We start from the raw sequence: 23,728 nt of genomic DNA, 5'->3' as shown, positions 1-23,728 counted from the left end.
CGGGCTGACACCCCTCTCACCGCCCGGGGCGGCGCCGCCGCCGGCCAGCCGCTCCCGGGGGAGGCGCGGGCGGAGAGCAGCGGGGACCCCCCGGGCGGGGATCCCGTCCCGCGGCTGCCGGAGGCGGAGCCGCCGCCCCCGCGCCCCGTGCCCGCCCTCCCGGCGTGCCCCGCGGAGGGGCGGGCGGCTCATGTCCGCCATCCCGGCGTGCTGCGCGCCCGGGCAGCAGCCGGAGCAGCCGCGGCGGCCGCGTCCCCTCCCTGCGCTGTGAGACAGCAGCACCGCCTGCGGAGCGCGAGTGAGGAGCCGCCGCCCGCGCCTCTCCCCCCGCGTCCTCCTGCTCCTGCTGCTCCTCCGCCCTGTCCCGCGCCGCTGCCCGGCCGGCCATGCCGTCTCGGGCAAGGTAATGAGCCGCAGAGCCCCGGGGTCTCGGCTGAGCGGCACCGGCAGCAGGCAGCACTACCACCCGCGGGGCTGGAATGACTGGCAACCCAGGTGGGCAGGGCTGGGGCCGGGGCCGGGGGCGCGGGCTCGGGGCTGTGAGAGCGGGGCGGGCGGCTCGGCCGGGCCCCACCGCCGGGCCTGGGGGAGCGGGGCGGCGGCGGAGCCACTTCCTGGCGGCCGGGCCTAGCGCGGGAGGCGGGCGGGCCCAGGCGGCGGGACGGGGCCGCGGCTGCCGGAGGCGGGACGGGGCCGGGTCTGTCAGCGCTCGGCGGGGTGGGAGCGCGCCGTGCTCCCCCCGGAGCTCCCGCGGCCTGTAACGTGTGCGGCCGGTGGCCGGTGTGTGCCTGCGGGCAGCGCGTCCCTCCCCGGCGGCCGCGGGGCGGGCGGGGGGCTGCGGTGGCGGGGGAGCGGGGGTGGGCTCGGCTCTCGTATTTTTAGCCTGTTTTTCAGCTGGAACGCGGCCAGGGAAGAACTGAGGCTGCAGGAGTACTCGTAGTTTTTTGAGGGTTAACATCGTACTACATAGGTTTATTTTGGATTTTTAATTTTTTTTTTTAATAATCTGGGGAGAATAGTTGATCTGTATAAACTCTCACCCCAGCCTATTTAAAATGTGTTGTAAGGCTTTAAGTGTGTTTACACCTGGCACGTTTTAGTAAAATACAAAATCTGTTGACTTCTTTAGTTAGATGTAGAGAGTGTATTTCAGGTCTTAATTATTTCTAATCTGTCTCATGCCAATGTATTTGCTCTACTGCTCAGTCTTGCTGTTTTCAGCGTCAAAATTGTCATGTAGAAATCCTAAATAAATTTGGTATTTCTAAGGTTTTTTTAAAAAGATGTGGATTTGAGGCTTTTGTAGTATTTTTGAGAGTTTAACACAATATAGGACCCTACTTAGAAACTTTCCAGTGGAGAACAGAGTGGCACATGCTTCGGAATATATTGACAGGTGATGGTCCCAGTCTCATGTAGTTTGGACTAGAAAAATTGGGTGAATGTGAAGGTCACTTCAGCATTTACTGTGAAAGAAGCTTTCCTTTTGCTTGAACAGCTAACAACACAGCCTCTAGGGCCAGTGCTAGAGGCTGTTCAATTCTTAGTGGTGTATGGGGCATGGTTATTTAAATTCTAACTTCTTCAGTGATTGAAACACTTGGTCACATAACTTACTATTTTTTCCTCGCTTAAGAACTTATGAACCTTATTGGTGACATTTTCTTAGAGCATCTAGGGTTTTTTTGGGGAGAGAATTAAGAAGACTGATCTTTTACTCCTTACCTACTTTTTTGCTTCAGTTTTCTGCGCTGCAGTCTGTAATTTTGGGCCCTAACTTGTGACCTTTCCACCTGGAAGAAATTGGATGTGTCTTTGTGGTGGATGACTTTTATAAATGCATTTTGGTTGGATCTATGAAATTGTCATGAGTTCTATATTTTAATCTAAAAATTATATCTTCTGAGGGTTAGGAAGCTGGTTTTAGCCAATGTAGTATTGCCTACAGAGGGTTCAGTAGAGTTAGGGGTGAAAGTAAGAGTGTAGCTGCAGAGATGCTTTGCGTGGTGAAAAGGCTGGTTTAAGAAGTTACCTCCATGCGTGGCTCTGGTGTGTTCCCTGTAGTCTGGTGCCTCCTTAGCTCTCAAGTACAGCTGTGTGACCTGGGCTGCTACAATAATTGTCCCCAAAGCCACAGCAGAACCAAAGCTCTGAGAGCACCAGGGAAAGTGTGGCAGCCTAAGGGAGCCTCAGCATGGATAGGGCCTTGTTCTGTTTCCATCACACTGTGTGATCCAGAGCTTCTGCTAAGAAATAGTCAACTCCTCTACACTGGTCCTGACACTTCTTGGAATTTAACTGTATCATTTCCTTTAAATATTACTTTATTGTTATTATGGTGGGGGATACCAGGAATCAGAAAGGTTCACACAGTCCCGAACACAGTATGTGCAGTGCTCCATTTTTTTACATCTCAGAAAGATTGGTGGTGGGAAACCTGAGTTTATACTATGAATTTAAGGACAGTGCAGAGATTAAATGAGTCTGTTGATTTGATGTTAACTAATTTTTAAAAGTGATTCACATGCACGGTTGAAAGGAGATCTGTTATATAAAGCTGACAGTCTGTGTTTCTTTCATAATTTGAAATACGATCTTGGACAAACCTCACAACACGAATATAGCCACATATTCTTTCCTTCCTCTTTCTGCTGGCTGTTTGTTTCATTTACTTCAGGTGATACTGCTGGTAAATGTTTTCTTGCAGGGTGTGGAAGAGGTGAAGGAAGTGGCCCAAGTAGTGAAAGCTGTAATAATTGTAGTTGTTTCAAGTTCCTAGGGGCAAAAAAAGGAACTGCTGATACATGGGTGTATCATCAGATGGATTGTTTTCAAATGCACTTTTTTGTGTGTATAAAAGTGACTAGATTGAGAGGAAATCTGGACCTACTAATGAAAATCAGTTTTTAGTAATGCTAATCAGCACTGGGGCTTGTGGTGAAAAGAATGTGAAACTGAAAGTTGGAGCGCAGAGCTTTTTCTAAGGAAAAGTAGTTTTTAATAAAAATGAGATTTTTTTGTGTGTGTGTGTGGATGCAGTCATACATCAGATGAACACAGACTATTTTCCAACAGTGTGTGTGCAGATAGAGCTGCCTGTGTGCTACAGAGGAAGAAGTTGTCCTGATGTATAGGGGCAAATTACTTTGTGCACTGCTGTGTACCAGACTCGGTTCATAGCACACAAAAACTTTGTAGACAGATGTTGGATGGATGTGACAGAGAACAGTGAAGGATTTCTTGAGAAGGCTTGATGAGATCTTGTTCTCCCTTCTCCTAATCTTTGCAGCTGTCTAGAACTTTGCTTCTTTCTTTTCTCGTTCAGCAGATCTCACTGCGTTTTCCCTGTTACAACTCTTGGGGCAAAAAATAAAATCATTTCAGTGTGCAGGCCTTGTGTGTGAACAGAGTTCATTTGTTAGAGTGCTGAGGGCTAATTGTGTACTGAAACAAGCAGTACTGCTCTTTGGGAGGAAATGCAGGAGTGTGGGTGCAGGGTACAGGTTAGCCAGTGCAGGGTGCAGCATGGCATTCTTAGGTGAAAGTGTGAAAAGGAAGATAAGATTTTAATTAATAGGACCTCTCTCTCTCCCTCACCTATCATAAATGTAGGCTAGCAGGGGAGGATGTGAAAAAGTGTAGAACAACATCTTTCACATCATTAGTACTGAAATTATGAAAATTATGAGAATGTGTCCTTCTCCTGCAGCATAAGTCAGTGTTAGGAATTACAAATTTCTGTTAGCGCGGTGCTTGCCAAACCAAGTTACTGCCTGGTCCTCATGGGTTTGGGCTTGATGAGACTAGGCAGTAAAATATGGTCTCCTTCCAGGTAGACTGTGGCCTAAGCAGGCCTTCCAGCATATTGGCTGCAAGTTTGTAACTGAGGACAAGTAAGTACCTTGTCTTTAATTCAGACAGGTTGGGAGATATTGGCAGGGAGCAAAGAAACTCACTAGACCAAATGGCCCAGGAAAGTGCTGCTCAGAGCAGTGCTTTTCACGTGGCTGTGAAGGGCAGAGGCATGTATTTTACAAAAAGCAAGCACTCACTGTGGAAATTATCTGATCATAATGCTGCTGGATCCAGGCAGTGAATGACAAGCAGGTGATAGTAGCAGGTGCTGTGTGGAAGGAAAGTTGAGACAGAGACTCTGTTTCTCCTGTGCTAGCATGTACAACAAACTACCTGTAAAACCTTTGTTAGAAATAGGCTGAAACTGTAGTTTGCACAGATGAGAGACCTGAAAGTTGGCAGCATAGAGGTGTTTGAGGATGTTGCTGTGATTACCTAAGAATGGATGTAGAGCCATGTAGGGTGAAAGTGGATATGACTTCTGTCCCTTCAGGGGTGGCTGAGAGAGAGGAAAGCAAAGATTGAGATAGGGAGGGAGAGAGAAAAGTAGTCAGTGATGTTAAGGCAGCTTAAAGAATGAGATGCAGGATCAGTTGTAAGGTGCCATTGTGAAAACATCAATGGAAACCTTGGGAAGAGATTCAGTGGGCTGCATGTGGGAGATGCTGAACAGGAATGGGTTCAGTTCTGGAGTTGCAGCCATAATTCTTGATTTCCTTTCACATTTGTGTTAAGTATGATCATAACTCTTTGATTTCACACCTTTCCAAGCTTTTTTTGGGTTTTGGTAAAATGGAGGAGCTGAAATTTGTAATGTAAAAACCTTTGTTTTTAATGTGAAGACAGAGGAGAGTGAGATGTGAGGAAGATTAAAGAAGATGAGTCAGTGGGAAGCAGAAGAAACTTGGAGTGCAGATCATTTTCCATCCAGGAGCAGCCATACTAAATCAGACCAAGAGTTTAGCTAGCTCAGCATCCTGTACCCCAAAATGTCTGTTGGAATACACCTGTGGAAAAAGAAGAGGATGTGTGTATGTGATACCTTTCCCTGACATTGCCTTCTAATAACGCCCAGTGTGGAACAGAATGAAATTGGTCAGCTACTGTCTAAGGAGGGAGTGACACAGAATCAAGAGGTGATTTAAAATGCTGCTGTGATGGCAGGTAGATGTCCAGCAATGGAGATGGCAGAACTGCAGTAGGAAGCTAGTTAATTAGTTATTTCATTAATAGAAAACACAGCCACTTGTATTTTCTCAGCACAGGAGAAGAAGCCAAAGTAGGCTGTGGGGTGGGCTCAGCCAGGGTCTGGCTTGGCAGGGTGGACCAAGTGATGAGAAGATCATGGCAAAAGGAAGCTCTTCATGCCAGTGGCAGAACAGTCAGAAACCTGTTAGGAAGCTGTTAATTTGGGTGAATACAGTGACTCTTTAAAGTTTTTAAATATTTTGCTGATAAAGAATTTCAGTAATGAAGAATTCATCTGCATTACTTCAATTAAACTTGGCAAATAGAGCAAGTAAGCAAGTAAAATCAACTGACTTGGGTAATAATAGAGCTCACACAGTAGAGTTGCCTTGGAGTAAATCTTTCATGTAGGTCCTGTAGGTCCTAGAAATAAAATCAAGTTGAATAATTAAGTGATTTTTGTCTCAAAATAATGTCCATATGGCAGGGTTGTTCTGAAAAAGCTACACATAATGAACAGTATACACCAGATTGTAGCAAGTTTCTTGGACAAAAATTCTTAAGGCTTCCATATAACAAAAATAACAATACATTTTTGATCTATTTTTCTTTTTTTTTTTTCTGGATAAGTTAAAGTAGTTGCTCTTAGCTGTGCTCTCTTCAGTCAGACAAATTGGTAAGTCAAATCATATTCATACTTTTGATGAAATGAGATAGTAGACTTATTTTTGAAAAGTCTGTTTGCTTTTGCATGCCAGTGGGAAAAAAAAAAAGCAGCCTTTTTGGAGAGGGAGGACACACTAGTGGCTATTTCTGCTTATTTAGGTGGATGAACTATTTTCCTTTCCTGTTGGACAAAGGCAGGTTTAAAATCACCCTGCAGAAAATGGAACACAGTATCTTCTGTTTGAAGATATTGCTAAAACAGCATCTGCAGCCACTTGGTGGTGATGGGTAATCTTCCACCAGAACCAGACACAGATGAAAACTCTCATGTGAGCTCTTGAAGTACTTTGCTTACTCTCCATCAGTGAGCTTGTCAGGTAGAAGTAATACAGGGTAGTGTCTCTCATGAAGTGCCAAATAGGCTTTGGAAGCCACGGTACAAGGTAATCACAGTCATGTTCATCTTTGCAGTTTCCCATTTTGACTTCGTCTAATGTAGCATTTGTGTTTTTACTTTTGCTTATCTATTGCTAACGTTGTACATTGAGATGCAATCAATATATTATGTTTGTTAGGCACGTGGCAATGTCAATGTATTTAACTTAAATTTATTGTTACATAGGATAATGCTGAGCATTAGGTCTGTCGTGTAACCTGCCATCTGCTTGGTGCAATTTCAGTGTAAAGATCACCATGTGAGCAGAACAGTGCCCTCCTGAAATGCAGGCATGAGCTGAGGTAACCAGCAGAACAGTTCTGCCCATTGCCTGGTGGAATGGCTGGAGGGAGGTAGAAAAAGTAATTACTTTTAAAACTTTGGCAAGGACCTGAGCACAGAGTGCCTGCCTTTGAGTTCTGAGGGGCTTTCTTTCAAAATAGTAACCACACTCCTGACATGAAAAATAGTGTCTTTCAGAAATGGATTTAGAAATGGATTGTGTCTGCCTGTGCACGCAGTGAGTGTGCACAGCAGTGCCCTGTGTCACCCAGGTGCCCGGAGCACGGGGGGGGGGGGTGACAGCTGCTGGGTCACAGCCCCAGCTCTTGAATGAGCCCATGCCACAAGTCCCCAGAGTGGTGTTGCAGGAGCCCACAGTACAGCTGTGGAGTTCCATTCCCACTGAGGAGTGGTGTGTGCCACTGGGCAGCTGGAAATGCACAGGTCTGTCAGGTCCTCAGCTCTGCTTCTGCTGTGCGTCTCCGTGCAAGCTCCTTCCCATTGGAAATCCTCTTTCCAGGCACTACCATAGCAGGCGGTTGGGTCACAGAACACCAGCATCTTTCTAGGATGATTTTTGTCTCTGCTTCATAAAGATAACCAGGAGTTTCTATCCTATTGAAGCTACACATTTATTTTAGTGGGAACAGTGTTGTCTGTGGGCATTATTGTCTCTTAAATTGATATATAGGAGAACAATTGCAAATTTTTTACTAAAATTGGACTCACCTTTTAGTTGATGATAAAGTGTGAGCAGGTTGGCTTGCAGTTAGCTGTTGCAGAAGCCAGAATGAAGTGAGTGTGGGTTTTCCTGGAGAAACAATAGGCTCATGTATTTTACCACAATGGAAAATTTTACAAAGCGTTCAAAGGCTGTCCTGTGGGAAGTGGGGTTAGCTGAGAACATGTGTAGTCCTTCAGTTGATAGGGATGCACAGAACAGTGTTAAAAATTGTACATTTAATCAGCTTTTCTACATACGTAGGAATTTCAGTGTTAATGGTTGACAATTAGAGATGATTCAGTTTACAGCACATTGCCTTAAAAAAAGCGATGCCCTTTGGGAAGGTAAATGTAAGAAGCCATCAGTACTTAAATTTGCCAGCTGAAAATTTGTCAGCCTGTTTCATTGAAAGGCTAATGTAATTGCTCAGAGTGAACTGGGAGGTTTTCGGGCAGGGAAAAATTCTGGGGTCTCTGTGTATGTCTGGAAATTTGCACATGATTTGGTCACATTTAAAGTTTGTACCATGTGAAGTGCAGAACTTTCCTGTTCAGCATAGCTTAGGTGGATGATGGTGGAACAATTGAATAAAGATTTTTACAATCTAGTTAACTGTCATGAATACAGACTTTTACTAAGGCTTTGCCTCTAGAGTAGCATAGCCTATTTTTTAAATAGTCCAAGCAAGTGCCCAAGAAAGCAGTAGGTGTGATGGCAGAGTGAATACTAAGAGAGGAAAAGTGTCTTGCTGTGAATGTCTAAAAATGAACTTGCTTACAGTGCAAAAGGGAATAATACCTGCCAAGCAAATCTAATATCAACTTGCACTGTGAGAACACGGAAAAAGCACAGTTTTTTTATTGTTCCAAACTGATAATATAATGTCTTCTAACATTCTCAGGACAATAAAATGTGTGTCTAATTCCAGTTGGTTTTGCAAGTGTCAGTGCTCATGGTATTCCGCTTCCAGTTGTACTGAGGCCGAGCTGTGTTGGACAGTAGCAAGCCTTTAGTACTGCTTAAGTAACAACTGCTTATCAAAAAGTTTACCTGTATTTTTCTCTTTTGGCCTTGGATGTATTTCCCTTTTTCCTGAGTTTGTCCACCAGTTCTAATCACAGTGTTGTCTTGAAAAGGAAAAATGAAAGAAATTTTCTTTATGAACATGTGGTGTTTATCCTGACACAAATTGTAGTTAATTTATAGGAGTGATCTGTCCTGCTTTTTTGCTAAATAATGGAATGAACTATCCAAAACTTTAAGTAAAAATAGTAGATCTTTAGAGTAGGGAAAGCTTGCTCTAAGTAATCTGAATAGTCTGAATACAGGTATTCTGGAGCTGAGTGAAATTCTGCTGACTCTCCCTTTGGATGGGTATTGCTTTATTTGTTTTAATGTCATCCCCCCATCATTGCTTCTGAGAGTGCATTTAGAGTGATTGGTTGAGTTTATGTTCTGAATTCTCATGCACACATGTTTATTATTTAAGTCCTGTATGTTTAAAAATTAAACCACTTAGTGTGTCCAGGGAGAAGAGTTGATTTCATAATTTCAATCTTTCTCCTTAAAAGTTTAGTCTGGTCTACATCAGTTTTCTGATATGAGAGTGGTTTAAACCTAATGCAGATTCTTTTGAACTTGCCTTTTATCTGCAGACATTCACTCTTAAGGATCACAGCTCTTAATTTACCTTTCAGTTTTTTCACAGTAAAGCCTGCTTCCTTGCTTAGCAGTTTTTATTTTGTAAAAACTTAATATGTGATTTTTGTGCTGATGATCAGTTACATTCTTCCATCTAATAAGAGGGTTTATGTTGCTGAGTAAGGCCCATGGCATATTACATAAATGTTCATCTGTAGATTAGTGATGACTTTCAGAAATGGTAGGCACTGTATCATCCAGCTGTGATACATACCTGGACCTAGCTGTGTTTTATTTGTCACCTCTGGGAAGTAATGTTATCCCTGTATAGGCATGCAACTGGAAAGAGACTTGAGAAGGTCATAAGAAAAGGCACGGCACACTAGAATGCATTTCCTTTGCATGTTGCTGTGATAATTTGTCAGTTCCTGTCCCAATGTGAATTTAAGGTCACTTTTTAAGCAACAGGTTAGACAAACAACTTTTTTGACGTAGTGAAATACATTTGGGATTGTCATTTAAATATGTTGCATTTATAAGTGAATGTGAATCCCACTCCTGTTATATCCCTACATAAAAAAATATTTTTCTCTTTGTAGAACTGACAGTGCATCAGCTGACCAGGACAATTTAAAATATTCTTCATCCAGAGATCGGGGCAGTTCTGCCTCCTATGGATTACAACCCTCAAATTCAGCTGTGGTGTCTCGGCAAAGACACGATGATATCAGAGTCCACACTGACATACAGAATGAAGAAAAAGGTACACAGATTGCTGTTTCATGTGTGATTGTGAGGGGATGATCAGGGAAAGGCAGTAAACTGAAATGGCGGAGAAGTTCTTATTTTGTTTTGGTGGTTTTTTTTTTTTTTCCCTCCCCTCAAAAAAGGCAGTGAACTGATTTGTCTCATTGTCACAGTATCACTGTTTTGGGACGTTTGTCAGGGATCAAAGAAATGTTGTGGTTGTTGTGAATACAGAGAAAAACGTGCAGTTGTGTTAGGAGAAGAATGCAAGAGAAGGCTTGATGTGTTAACAGAATAAGTACTTTTTTCTGAAAAATAGTATTCTGGATGTGTCTGGTCTTCAGGCTGCAATTTCCTCTTGAATAGTCTCCACTACTTCTGATATTGGATTAAACAGGCTACTAGGCTGATCTATTGCCTGTTGTAGCTTTACTGCACCAAACTGGAATCTTTGTTCAGTAATCAGATCTGTATTCTTATCATTAATGGCAGTTTCTACTTTCATGTACCTCAGTCTGACTTCATGTAAATCATGTGATGTGTGATTCATACATTTTTTTACTGGTTTTGGTTTCTTTTTTATTTTTAAGATGTAAATACTATGTCTAGGAAATAACTAAACAGTCAGAATCATATATTTTCTGAAATTATGAAAAAATCTATATTCTGATTTTTTTCTTTTTTTAATTGCCAAATGCAGATATCAAATTAGAGGATTTCTTACTTGCAGAGTCATTTTTTGACTATGTAAATCCTCAGGCAGGCCAGACTCAAGAAAAAATCTCACAGGAATAGTAGTGGGGGAGTTTTTGTTCAGGAACCTATAAGGTGTTTGAACTCCCTCCACTTCCCTGGCCTGTAACTGACTGTAAATAATTGCTGTATCTTAGGGGAAATTACAGCTGGATGCAAATTAACTTTTTTATAACTAGAAGGTGGTGTTAGTAGGTGGCAGAAGCATGAAGCATGCTTATCTGCATAGTTTGAGAACCTTAAGATTTGTTTCACTTCAGTAGAGAAACTGCTTAGGAGGTGAGTGTATTTGTCTGCTAATGTGGAATGTTGCACTGTGTTTAACACAGACTGGCATAGGAGGTTGTTCTTGTAATTTGAAGTGGGCTAGTATTTAAAGAATGTACTGGCAGCACAGTGAAATAGTAAGTTTTGGACAAATTCAGAAAGGTAGTTTGTGAAGTTGCTGGGAAAGTGCTATTTGAGAAGAAAAATGTACCTGGCTCTCCCTCCAGTGCTGTATCTTGCAGGGCATGTCTCTGCTAGCTCAGCACTTTGTGCTATGTTGTTCAGGCGTGACTTGAAAAGAAGTGATTAGGATATTCTAACTATAAAACCAAGTTCCAGGTGTATCTAGTTCATTGTTATTATTGGAGAAATTTGTAAGCCCAAAGATGCAGAATAGTTGCTTTGTTGACTAAGATTTTTCAGTTCATCTGTTGGAGTCTGCCAGCATGGAATTTTCATTTGAGATTTTCTGTCCTGGCTTCCATACTCCCCCTATCCGCCTCCCCCCAGTTTCTGGTGTTAGTAATAAAAATCACTTACAAATTGATAATTTTTGGAAGTTTTTCAGGCTTGAAAACCTCCAAGGATATGACTCTTATGTTTCGGCTCAAATGTATTAATTGCTGTTAGAAGTTACTTCCTTCATAGGACAGTGTGGTTTGTTCTGACAAAATAATGTGAAGGTGGCACACTTTCTGGTTTCTGTTTAAAAACTGAGCTGTAAAAATAATGTTGGGAACCTAAATAGACACAAACTATCTTTACTGTAGTTGTTAACCAATTACAAGTGAGACTTTGCACAGGGTTTTTTGTAATGGTAGGGTAGCCCCATGGGTATAGGAATGCACAAATGTATACTGGTAGTTAATATCTGCTTTTCAGCAAATGTTTTGCCTTAAAGAAACTTTTGTTACATCTGCTACGGTCCAGGTTCACCTCAACGTTTGAACTGTACTTTTTTATCAATCCTTTAGTCTCAGTAGGCAGCCTCTTATGGGGAGCCACCTCTCCTTTTCCCCAGACCTCCTTTTATACGTTGAAGCAGGTGGACTTGTGGAAATATCTTTTCTGAAAGAAATCTTGCATATTTTTTGTCGTTCTGGGTTTAATTTTATTAGTTGATTCTTCCCTGTCTTGGACAGGGAAGGCACTTCAGAAATGTTCCTTGGAGGTGAGCTCTAATACATTGAGTGAAGGATTGGGCAGGCTCAGGGGACAGTTTCACTTCTCTGCAGTACCGAGGGGAAGAACCTGCCCCTCAAAGTGGTGTGGCAGGCTGGAAAATTTCCAGTTTCAGCATTTGAGTGTGTTTATTCTTGTGGATCTAGGAGTAAGATCAATTGAATTACTCAAAATGATGCTTTTATTTTCATTTTATATTGTTACCAGAGATGTATCTTAAGTGGGAGAATGTAGAATGTAGACTCCTTAGTTGAGGATGATACCAGTGTTAGTGAAAATGTTGACCTTTATGTTTAAGGAGAGTTGTTCTATCTGTGCAAACAGATCATATTTGTCTTTTCAAAAAACTTTCTTTTTTGGCTATTTTACTTAGCTTGTGTGGTGGATTCATAGTAAAAACAGAATGGAGATTTCATGTACATGAAGTAAGTAAAAATATCTAGCCATGTGTACTAGCAGTTTGACCTTGTGTTCTACAAAGCCTTTCAAGTCAAAGTAATAATAAGAAAACATTAAATGCAGCAAAACTGATGTTAAACTTTATGACAATAGCGTTTTTTTTTATGTACAAAAAAAAAAGATGAGATTATAAATCTGTGAGCTGGAAACTTACAGTATGTAACAAAACATTGATGCATGTGGAAGTGAAGAAGGAAGCTAAAGGAGGTGGTAGAGGATAGAGCTGCTAATTTGCATGTGAACTGAATAACTCACAACTCCTCACCCTGGTAAATATGTGGTCTGAGAGCCTGTTTTAATTAATCCCATTGGTTTGTCCACAGGTGGCTACAGTGTCAATGGAGGATCTGGGGAAAATACTTATGGTCGGAAGTCGTTGGGGCAAGAGCTGAGAGTTAACAATGTGACCAATCCTGATTTTACCAGTGTTCCGCATGGGAATCGTGCTTTAGCCACAAAAGACATGAGGAAATCACAGGGTAAGGACATGGCTGATTTTCAGCAAGAGGATATCTCTTTTGGCAGTATTTCTTGTGTTCAGAATATGAAAAAAAGTTCACTGTGGTTATGCAGTCTGTATGGATTTTATTTTTTGTGCTACATGATTAGATGGTGTTGATGGAAACGTGTTTTGCTCATTTTTTGTCTTGTTTTACTGTTCCTTGTGCTGAGGCTTCCTCCAAAGGTTTGGCAGATCTCTCAACTACTTGGCTTAGGCTGTTAATCTTTCAATTTCCTTTAGATGGCTTTTGAAACCTTACTTAGGTTAGCCAGATTTGGCAGAGGCATCTCTAAGGAGAACTTGCTTTGGATTTGTTGCAAATGGATGCCTGAGTAAAAAGTTGGTAATTATGAGCCCCAGCGTGGGAAGAGCAGCAGTGGTTGGGAGCAGCTCAGCTGTCCCCTGTTCTCCCTGGGCTGCAGGACAAGCAGTGGTCACGTCCTGTCACTGTGTGTGTCCTCCTGAGCCTGCCACTGTTCCTGCTCCCTCTTGCTGAGGAATAGAGGCCAGGGAGGAGCTGGAAGTATCCTAAGAATGTGGGCAAGGTCTTGGGAGATGCAGCAAGAACAAATTTGGAGTTGCAAGAGGGTGCAGGAATGCTGGGCTTATGTTTTTGAGGGAGAAGGCTTCACTCTTCCCACTATTTGAGGTTTCAGTCATAGTTAAAAAAAAAAACAAAACAAAAAGGAGTTATTCCAAGCATTTTTGAATGAAAATAGAAACTTTATGACTAAGCACTGTCACTTATTGCATCATTTAGTATAAGTAGTAGTTGAGCCACTGGTAAAAACTGCCTGCTTTATGCCAGGCACATTATAAACATGAGGACACGCTGTTTCTTCTCAAGAATTAATATTTCAGAGGAGAAAAAAGAATGTTCGGTGTGCCTCACAGGTGGAAGAGCTGAGATGTAAGTGGTGACATGACTGTTTCAAAAATGTGACTTTAGAATCCCATTCTGGTGTCTTGGTCTAAAATCATGCAGTCCTTTTAGTGTCTTTTTATGTCAATGTACAGGAAATAGAAAACTCTTCAAATAAAAAAACTTTCTGCCAGTACTAAATAATAGTTAATTCAGACTGTATTCCTGGGTATGTGAGCATCTCTTTAATACTTAAAAGGTTAGGATATATAATTGGGATGACTGAAATTGCTGCCTATGACTTGTATGTTTTCTCTCCTTGAAATGTCAGATTTCAAGAGTTTCTCCTTTTGAACTTGGCCGTCTTTGATTGTTGTAGGTTTCAGCGAGTCATTTTGGTCTTTTGTGTCTTCTTTAAAATACAATGGGATTATGCTGCAACAAGATTTTGGGTTTTAAGTTCTTTGATGTTTTCTTGTTAGTATATTCATTAACAATTTTAAAAATAGTCTTCTGTGAGTTAGCATGTGGCTGAGACCTTGCTGAATTTCCACAAAGTGGATGTCACAGGTATTTGTTAACTAGTGCTTTGATTAGTGTAGCTTCAGTCGTGTTCTTGGTTAGTGTTTTTTGCTTCTGTTTTTTTCTGAAAGTTGTAATTGTGACTTAACAATTAGCTGACACTCTTGGGGAGTGATGCAGATTAGCTATTAAGTGAATAAAGACAAAGCTGCTTTAGTCATATCAGATGACTGATGTCTAGCAGAGTAGAGCAGAAAGCTCTGTAGCTGTCTTGGATTTCCTCATTAGTCATGTTGACTAAGTATACCTCATCCTATTCCATGAATCCTCTGATTTGAACCGCCGTGAAACATCTAATTTTAAACTTATTGAAATAAATTTTGTTTCCTTTTTCAAATGAGGACAATTAATTATTTGTATGAATTCCTAGGTAATTTGTCCCTGAAGCAGGTGAACTGCACTGTGACCTTCTCTGGTACCGCGTGCTGTTGGCCAGGTTTGATGAAGCATTGCCTTAGGAAGGTGCTCATTCTCCCCCATTATCATCTGCTGAAGGGAACTGCCAGGTGCCTCTTCACACTGGGGGCTTCTGTTCCTCAGAAAATGGAGAGCAGATCTATTTTCCTGTTTGAAGCAGAGCCCTACTACCTATCAGAGAGAAAATACTGGTTCTTTGTAGTTGCTTCAACTTACATCTGGTTCTTTGCTTCAGGAAGCAGCTCGTTTATTCCACAAGGTTTTCTTGAAATATTATTTGTTGAATTATTTTTGTTTATTCAATCAGAAGTCTGGTTTAGTCTTACCCCACACCATTTTTTAAATTCCATTTATGTAGAAGGAAACTAAGTCCGGGTTTTTGTGTAGAAGTAAGACAGTTCTGCTTAGTTCTGAATGAGTTCAACAGGTACTGGGCTGTCCACATGAAGAAATGAAATATTTTGGTAGCTAAATTGGATTTTACATTTAACTTTCTTTTTGTGAAAGTTGAAAACCAATCAGGATTATTTTTAATTATTAAATAACTATTATGACTTATTGATTCCACTCATACACATATTGGACAATACAGTACTGTTGATAAATGCTGCAGGAAAAAATAAATAATTGTTTTTTTCAGAGCGACCGTTGTCTTATTCTGACGAGTCTCGACTGTCAAATCTTCTGCGGAGGATTACTCGGGAAGACGACAGAGACCGAAGACTGGCTACTGTAAAGCAACTGAAAGAATTCATCCAGCAACCAGAAAACAAACTGGTCAGCAATTCTTCCTTTTCCATAGCGTTGGGTATTTCTTGTTTTATAAAACTGTCTTTTTCAAATCTGAGTATTGGGATGTGTCTGCGAGATTGTCTTGTATACAAAGAATTTCATTCCACAAGAAAGGAGAGTGTATTCCTGGATTGTCTGTACTGTTTCCATAATTCAGGAAATGTTTTATTAGGATGTTTTCCCTTAAACTAAACTGCTGAATGCCTGAACTGTAGGAATTAACATGGCATGTGTGTGGCCTTCTGTGACTGCTCTTAGGAATAGCCTCTGGATCCCTCAAAAAGGAAGCAGAGGGAAAGGGAAGTAAAGTGTTGTTGTCTTGTTCAAGAACTGCTTCTGTATTTTAAATTAAAAGTACACAGGTATTTATTCTTGTGAACAGCTCATCTTAGAGCTACTCTGCTTTCTAACTAAACAGCTCTGTATGTGGGAAGAGAACTAAGTAGATCTTTGTTCTCATTACATCTTTAGGAGTTCTGGTGGTTTGCTGAAGTCTCTAATGTCCTCAAGTGTTTTTTTAAGGACATGGGGATGGGAAGGGAAGTGTCCCACTGTGGGTATAAATTTTTAATATTACGTATTTTGAAATGAAATATTAAAGAGCATATTGTCTGACACATCTCCCCCACTGCTTTGGAAAGCTGAGGAGTTCTCCAAGTACTGAAAAAGCAGGAAGTGATGGTTTAATATCCTGCCACTCATTTGCAAGCAGTGTTTTGATACTTTAGCTGTGGGATCTGTGTCTGTCCTTACTTATAAGAAATTGGTTTGTTTTTTCATTGTATGTTAATTAACCAGTGATAATTGTGCTCTTTTCCAAAGGAGATGAGACTTGAATATGGGGAGTATTCTGGTCTGTGCACCTAGGTGTAAGCAGCCCCTTTGCAAGCCTTGTTAACACTTCAGCTTTCCTCTTGTTACTACAAGGCTTTAGGAATTAAATGCTTTCCCTGTTATTCTGTGGTTATTTTTAGTTCTTCCATTGTTCTCCATGAGGTTTTCCCCATTTTAAAATTTTATTTAGTAACAGCATTTTATTTAGGTTTAGTGGTATCTCAGAATGTACTGAAATTGCCATTGTAATGTCTAAGTCAGTGATGACAAACTTTGTTAGTGGTCAGAATATTAGAAGTTTGTCACCTAGAAGCTTCTCTGAGCTCACTGATGAGAATAAGATCAGATGTCAAGTGATATCAAGGCCAAAACTTCATAATGCACAGTGTTTAACCTAGCAGTAGTCCTGCAGGCCTTGACACTAGTGTAGTTTAACTGAATTCTTTTCATCTTCAGGGCTGAAATATGAGTTCAAAGTAAAGTAGTAGAAGTCAGTAGTCTCTTGTCATCTAATGGAGTCCAGCTTTAGCTTCTAAATTGTAGAGATGTCTTTTCCTTTTTAGCCTGTCTTGCAGGTACCAGACACATTTTAAAAATGCCATTATGAGTTCTGAGGGGTCATGCATGTGGATCTCTGTCCCTCCACCCTTAAAAGCATGATGTTGCTCAAAACTTTAAACAAAAACTGGGTACCATCCGCTGTGTTAAAGAGGAATGTCTTTCTGAAGAAAGGAGAATAAACCTTTTTATTAACTTGTCAAGAAAAATTCCTGTTAAGATGTTATGCAGTTGCAGCTAATGTGTGATTTTTCAATCAAATCACTAATGTGGCAGGGGTTTAGTGCATATTAGGAAAAAAAGTCTTTCTGGTTATTTTTACTGAGAAGCACTGGTTCATCAGTAATTCTTCATCTCCAAAACTGTATTCCATTTCACTAAAATGCAGGGTTGCCTAAGTAGAACCTTTAATACTTCTGATTATATTATGCGTTCCATTAAATTTTCCTGTGATACATTTGATTTATTAGTATTAGAGATTTGGCCTTTAGTACATGCTACTCATGAGCTGTGTGATGAGTCTTCCATGGTGATGTAATGTTATCAACAAGAACTAAACTTGGAACAGACCTTGATAGCAGGCTGCCAGTATTTTCATGGCTACTGTAAATAAATATCAAATATAACATCTAGGATAATATTGCAGTGTTGCTTAATATAGTTTGTGCTAGTCTGCAGTGGCCGTGGAAAGCATAATGGCATTCTCTTGGCAAGGAGAACTGGCAATGGTGTGTTTAATGTGGGTGTAAACAGGGCCTATTGTGGAGGCAGTGTTGGGTACTGTGCTTATGCCTTTTACGTATCTTATATTACAGGTACTCGTTAAACAATTGGATAATATCTTGACTGCCATTCATGATGTGCTCAATGAAAGGTAAGTTGAAAAAATGCTCTAAAGGGGAAAAATAATGTCAACATTAGGTTTGAAGTAGAGAGGGAAATGTTTGAGAGAAATTAATTTACTAGTTTTGCATAGGTGTCCCATTGCAGGAACAGAATGAAATTAGGAGGGAGTAAAGGCTCTTAGACATATCAGCAGTACTGTCGGGCTGTCTGGAGTACACCTCCCTTGGAGAGAATGTGAAGGCACAAGTGTGGCTTTGATGTTGTGGGTAGTGTGGAGTCTGTCTCAGGTGTGTTCAGTCAGCTGGTGGAGCTGTGCACTGCTGTGGTGGTGTAGCTTCCAAAATGAAATGAGTTTTTTTACAAGCTGACTCATTTACATCCAATTAAGAATGTATGTAGAGAATGCTGAGGTTTGTGTGGGCTTAGGTGCTTAGGTCAGTGTTATTTCCCAGAGTCAGCTGCTTATTATGAACTATTTCTATTGGGTAATGTGTTGCTAGTAAAACAGCACATTTGCATACTTTTATTCAAGTTGATTTATTCCACAGAAATAATATTTCTTAGAATTTTATCTTAGCTTTTCCCCTGCTGTCATTAAGTAGGAGAGAAGCAGCTTCATTTCTGCTTATATTTTCTATTGCTTTAGAAAATGCATTATTTGGTGCTTCTGTTTTGCTGTCATGGCTGGAGATTTCAAGTTTCTTTTTTTCTCTCCAAAAATACAGTAGCAAATTGCTTCAGGAATTGAGACAGGAAGGAGCTTGCTGTCTTGGCCTTCTTTGTGCTTCTCTGAGCTACGAGGCTGAGAAGATCTTTAAATGGATTTTTAGCAAATTCAGTTCATCCACAAAAGATGAAGTTAAACTTCTTTATTTGTGTGCAACCTACAAAGCACTAGAGACTGTAGGAGAAAAGAAAGCATTTTCATCTTTAATGCAGGTAAGACTACAAGTTAAAACATGGTTATGGTTATTAATGATTTTCTCAGTGCAATGCTTGAATGGACTTTTTAAACTAGAATGAACAGTAAGTAATGCTATATTGACTTAATAACTAATTATCATTATGACTGGGAGGCAACTTTCTGACTGAATGGGATTCTTTGATTGGTTAAATTAGAAAATACATATTTTGATGCAACTTTCTAGTATTTATGGTGGATCCTAGATGAATCTTGTTTAGACCAGAAAGAGAACCTATGTGGAATGGTACACAAAACCCAATCTTTTGATTGTTTTGTGCCACCTCCTATTTACAATTTCTAACTGGAATTGTGGGTAGATCTGAGGAGGAGTAGGATGTGTGCAGACAAGATGAGGTCCCCTTGTACAAGTTTTAGGGTTTCATATTTTAGGTGTAGAGCAGCTATGGCCAGGTCTCTGCTCCAATTTAATAGTTACTTTACAGAGCCAGAAAGCTTTGGCAGGAGAAATAGGACTCAAAATGACACAGTTATTTGTGGCTAAAGAGCTAAAGAAAGGTGTTCCCTGGCTCTGCCATATATCAGGCAAATGCCCCCTTGAAGTGATCATTTTCAGCAGTGTATGAGATGCCTTTTACATTTTCTTCCCGCAGAAGGAGTAGAGTTTTTGTTGATTGAATCAAAGTAGTTGGTTACAATGTGTTCTCTCTGATGTTTTAATGTGAAATACCTGGTGGCTTTGCTTTACTTTTCAGCTTGTAATGACCAGCCTGCAGTCCATCCTAGAAAATGTTGATACACCAGAGTTACTGTGCAAGTGTGTCAAGTGCATCCTTTTGGTGTCTCGATGCTACCCACACATTTTCAGTACCAATTTTAGGGTAAGCTTTCTTTGTGCTTTGTGTTTTCTTTCTACAATAGAAATGTTGGTGCAATTAATTGGGCAATGACTGTTTTCACATTGCTTTCCAGGACACAGTGGACATACTGGTGGGGTGGCACATAGATCATACTCAGAAACCTTCTTTGACACAGCAGGTCTCTGGTAAGTTTGGCCAGAGGAGCTCATGGAGGATCTCACAGCCTGCTCTGGCTTGCAGATGTTGGGGGTTTACTTACACCAGTTTGGGTCTTCTAACATGGAAGTTGACATAGAACCAAATTGAGTTTCTGGCTACATGGCAAGATACTTTGTTCCTAACTTTTTAATAAATTTGCATTTTCCATTTTATGCTAATTCTGGAAAAATGGGATGCTTTATTCAGGGTACATTTAAACACCACTTGCTTAGTGCAATTTTGTAACAATCTTTAATAAATTTATAGGTCTTAGTATGCCATCTGTGAAAGGATATGTTTTTTCCCTATGCACTTTTAGAAAATCTTTCTCATAAAGATACTGTACTGGCATTTAAAAAATGGGGAGAGTTTTTCCCATAACTTTATCAGTTTTCTTGGGAGTTATTCACAGCAAGTTTGTTATGCCTCTTGTGTTAGAGGCCTAGATTCTATCCTTGCTGTTTAACTGCTGTGGGGCAGAACTGAACCTTAAAATTATTTTTGCAAAAGGACAGAGGAGGGAGATACAATTTGTATTTCTTTTAAAAACATCTAGTGTTAGTATTTTCGTGCAGATGACCTCTTAGCTCAGCAACTTTTCCCTCAGAAATATGCAACTCAAATTTAATGATTGTATGTCACCTGTATAAATTGGCTTGGTATTTTGATACAGGATGGCTGCAGAGCTTGGAGCCCTTCTGGGTGGCTGATCTAACTTTTTCTACCACACTCTTGGGTCAGTTTTTGGAAGATATGGAAGCTTATGCTGAGGTAAACAAGACTTTTTGCTATATACCAGAGTTAACTGTTACGATTTTCTTAATAAACCTACAGCTGTGATTTTTATGGCTCTATTACTTTTGTAGAAAATAAAATTAGATGGCTTTCCTGGGGAAAAGAGGACCAAATTATGGAGTATAATTCAGTCATGTACAATGACCAACTGCACAAATACTCATGAACTATTTAAATAGTATCACAACCAGGCTTTCAGCCATTGTTGATTGAGAATATAGTGTTGTAATAAAGCTATAAACAAGTGACCAAACAGGAATGCCTGTATTTTTCAAGAGCTGATGTGAAGACAGCTCATGGTCTTCATGCTTTCTTTAATTGTCCAACCTCAGAGTGTTTCAGAACTAGTAACTGTTGGGGGGAGAGAGGAAATCTTAATACTTCAAAAGACTATTGATAAATGCCTTTTTTAAATAAAGCAGCAGATTACGTTGTGCAGGAAATAATGCAGCAGGAACTGATGGAAAATGAGATTATATTCATTTAATGTACTTCATTTTGACTTGGTAACCTTTGCTTTGTTAACAGGGCATAGAGTTTATCTGATGCTGTCATTAAAGAAAGAGCTTTGGGGTTGGGGGGAGTGCTGTCTTTTAAGGTGTATGTGCTCATATGAATATGTACTTACAGGTCAATTTTACCACATTGTGTATGGTAATATGCAGGTCCTGTAGGTAAACTTGTACTTGGAGCATAATTTGTTTCACTCAAAGCAGAATCAATGATTTGGTCAGTGTCCTTCTCTGTACAGCAGGGCCTTTGCTGGGGCAGCTTTAGGATTCACAGGGCAGAGCAGTAAATCACTGCTTATCAAGCTGGCTGCTGCTCTGGTCAATGTGTGTATTCTTAGTCACGGAAGAGTTTTAAGATAACGTGTGCTAACATGGAGGAGGCACTTCCAGCCAGCGTGTTTATCTCACAGTGGGGTAGAGCAAGGCTACAGCTCTCCTAATGAGATCAGCACTTCTGGGAATGTTCCCAGGCACTGGTGCCAGCTGGCATGGAGTAGTCTGTTAGTGAACTCTTGGTCTCCAGATCAACATAGTTTGCATGTGTGATGGGAATGGCCAGTCAAACATGACTCCAGTTTGGGGATGGGAGTTTTTTGGAAGAGTGGTAAAAGTGTGCAGACAACTGTTGGTAACAGTGCAGCAATACGGATGATCATGTTTCAGAGACCAGGAACTTCATAAGCCTCAGTTTTAATTTACAAGATAGAGTCTGAGTACTTTGTTTCAGTGGCTAAACTCATTGCTACTCTGTGACTTCATTGTCATTGTGTGCCTATATTCCACCTTCTTATGTGTGTGTAGTTAAGAGATATTGGATAAATACATCTGTAATTGGGTTGTACAGTTTAATGTCCGGAAAAGAGATGAAGTATTGTCAGTCTCACATTCTGGTATTTTACCCGTGTGTAAGTTCATGATGTGTACACAAACCTTGTGTGCTGCAGGACCTCAGCCACGTGGCTTCTGGGGAATCAGTGGATGAGGACATTCCTCCTCCCTCGGTGTCGCTGCCCAAGCTGGCCGCCCTGCTGCGCGTGTTCAGCACCGTGGTGAGGAGCATTGGGGAGCGCTTCAGCCCCATCCGAGGACCACCAATTACAGAAGCTTATGTAACTGATGTAAGAGCTCCATTTGCTTTGGCTCTCTTTGTTGCTCACCTGTTTAGTCACCATACAGCAATGCCATTGACTGAGCTGATTTATGTTTTATGAACATTACATGAATATGTATATTCTCAGCTTTGAGTAAATCTATTTTTTCCAAGAAATATGCAACAATAGTTTTATTAAAGTATAGATTGTGGTAATGGCACTTGGAAATCGTATCAGAAACGAACTTTTTTAGACATTTTAACTTCATGTGTCTGGGTCTCCTTGTTATTTTTGAAACCATGTTACTGTTTGTTCAGATAACTATGCCACTATAGAAACTTGAATTCTTGTTATGAGTTTGATTTTATTAAATGTGATAGTTTTTATTCCTGTTGAAATTTTATCTATTAAATCTGATAGCAAACTTTTCTACCTCTTTAGTATAGGATGGTGTAAACTCAGAATAAATATTATATAATATGCTAAGCAGCTGCTGTAGTTCTGTAATGGGTGAGGAGATAAGATAAAAATACCTGCAAGTCAAAATCTTGTGGTTGCTGGATGACCAGCACAGCTGGAATTTATGCCCTTGCAGAATTTTGTGAGGGACACAACTTCTTGGGTAAATGCGTGTATGGATTTCCCAGCTGAAGACAAGACAGTTTTGTAACTTCTGCATTAATATGCTGGGGATTCTTGCAATGAAAGCTCAAAAAAACTCATCTGTCTTCTTCAAGGGGAGTTCTGGTGATGTTAGTTGGACCTGAACAGAACTGTGAATCATGAACGTAGGTTTTGTAGGTCTCTTAAGTGAATTGGAAACCAAGCAGTTTAAAGTTTGTTTTTTCTTACACTTCTGAAGTGTAATGTCAGGATGACATTTTTCAGAATAGAATTGAACAAGCTGCAGAGCAGGTGATGGGACAGGATATCAAATGGGTGTGAATACAATTAATTAGAATCTCTCTTTAATGGAGTTTAACTCGGTTGTGGTTTTAATTTTGCAGGTTCTGTACAGAGTAATGAGATGTGTGACTGCAGCAAACCAAGTGTTCTTTTCTGAAGCTGTGCTTACAGCTGCCAATGAATGTGTCGGGGTTTTACTTGGCAGCCTGGATCCCAGTATGACCATACACTGTGACATGGTCATCACCTATGGATTAGATCAAATGGAAAGTTGTCAGACTTGTGGCACTGACTACGTCATTTCGGTCCTGAATCTGTTGACACTGGTTTGTACATGTTTTTATTGTTGTGAGGGACTAGAAAAACAGTATTTTGATTAATCTTTAATGATTAGTACAAATTCAGGTGAAGTTACTTACTTTGGTTTTTGTCCCCAGATTGTTGAACAAATAAATACAAAACTACCATCATCGTTTGTAGAGAAATTATTTATACCAGAGTCTAAACTGCTTGTTCTTCGTTATCATAAAGAGAAAGAGGTAAGAGAAGTGACTTCTGCAGGTGTATTCCAACAGCCTTCATGCACTTCCTAGAATATATTAAGCTGTAAAACTTAAGCTGTAAAGCTCATCTTAAATACATTTTTTCGTCTAACTGAATATCTGAAACTTCTGAAAAGACAGCTATAGCTGCTTCTTTGTTTTAGCATTTAAATCTGATAAGAAATTGGAAAGTTTGCCATCATTCCAGGTAGAGAGATCCTTAGTTCATCTGGCTTTGATACTCAGCATGTTAGGTGGGTGATCTAGAAAATAATTAGTAGGTTCTGTAAGTAAGAGGTACAGAAAACT

General features: G+C 40.4%; 1 protein-coding gene across 2 annotated transcripts in view; it reads left to right on the top strand.

The window, feature by feature from the left end:
* The first annotated feature begins 167 nt into the window (after positions 1-167).
* SMG1 (SMG1 nonsense mediated mRNA decay associated PI3K related kinase) overlaps positions 168-23,728 on the top strand; it is a 60,644-nt gene continuing 37,083 nt past the window's right edge. Inside the window, exons 1-12 of one of the 2 annotated variants that reach the window (XM_038151041.1) lie at positions 168-495; positions 9,392-9,555; positions 12,524-12,679; positions 15,204-15,340; positions 17,563-17,621; positions 18,319-18,532; positions 19,271-19,396; positions 19,488-19,560; positions 20,247-20,344; positions 21,825-21,998; positions 22,979-23,203; positions 23,315-23,416. In XM_038151041.1, coding sequence (XP_038006969.1) covers positions 407-495; positions 9,392-9,555; positions 12,524-12,679; positions 15,204-15,340; positions 17,563-17,621; positions 18,319-18,532; positions 19,271-19,396; positions 19,488-19,560; positions 20,247-20,344; positions 21,825-21,998; positions 22,979-23,203; positions 23,315-23,416 — 1,617 coding nt within the window. In that variant the 5' untranslated portion in view covers positions 168-406. The remainder of the gene's footprint in view (positions 496-9,391; positions 9,556-12,523; positions 12,680-15,203; positions 15,341-17,562; positions 17,622-18,318; positions 18,533-19,270; positions 19,397-19,487; positions 19,561-20,246; positions 20,345-21,824; positions 21,999-22,978; positions 23,204-23,314; positions 23,417-23,728) is intronic. The other variant, XM_038151042.1, reaches the window with a different exon arrangement.

Source organism: Motacilla alba, chromosome 14, assembly GCF_015832195.1.
Source record: "Motacilla alba alba isolate MOTALB_02 chromosome 14, Motacilla_alba_V1.0_pri, whole genome shotgun sequence".
Lineage (NCBI taxonomy): Eukaryota > Metazoa > Chordata > Aves > Passeriformes > Motacillidae > Motacilla > Motacilla alba.
The sequence above is the reverse complement of the archived record's forward strand: the minus strand, read 5'-3'. Positions and strand labels throughout refer to the sequence as shown.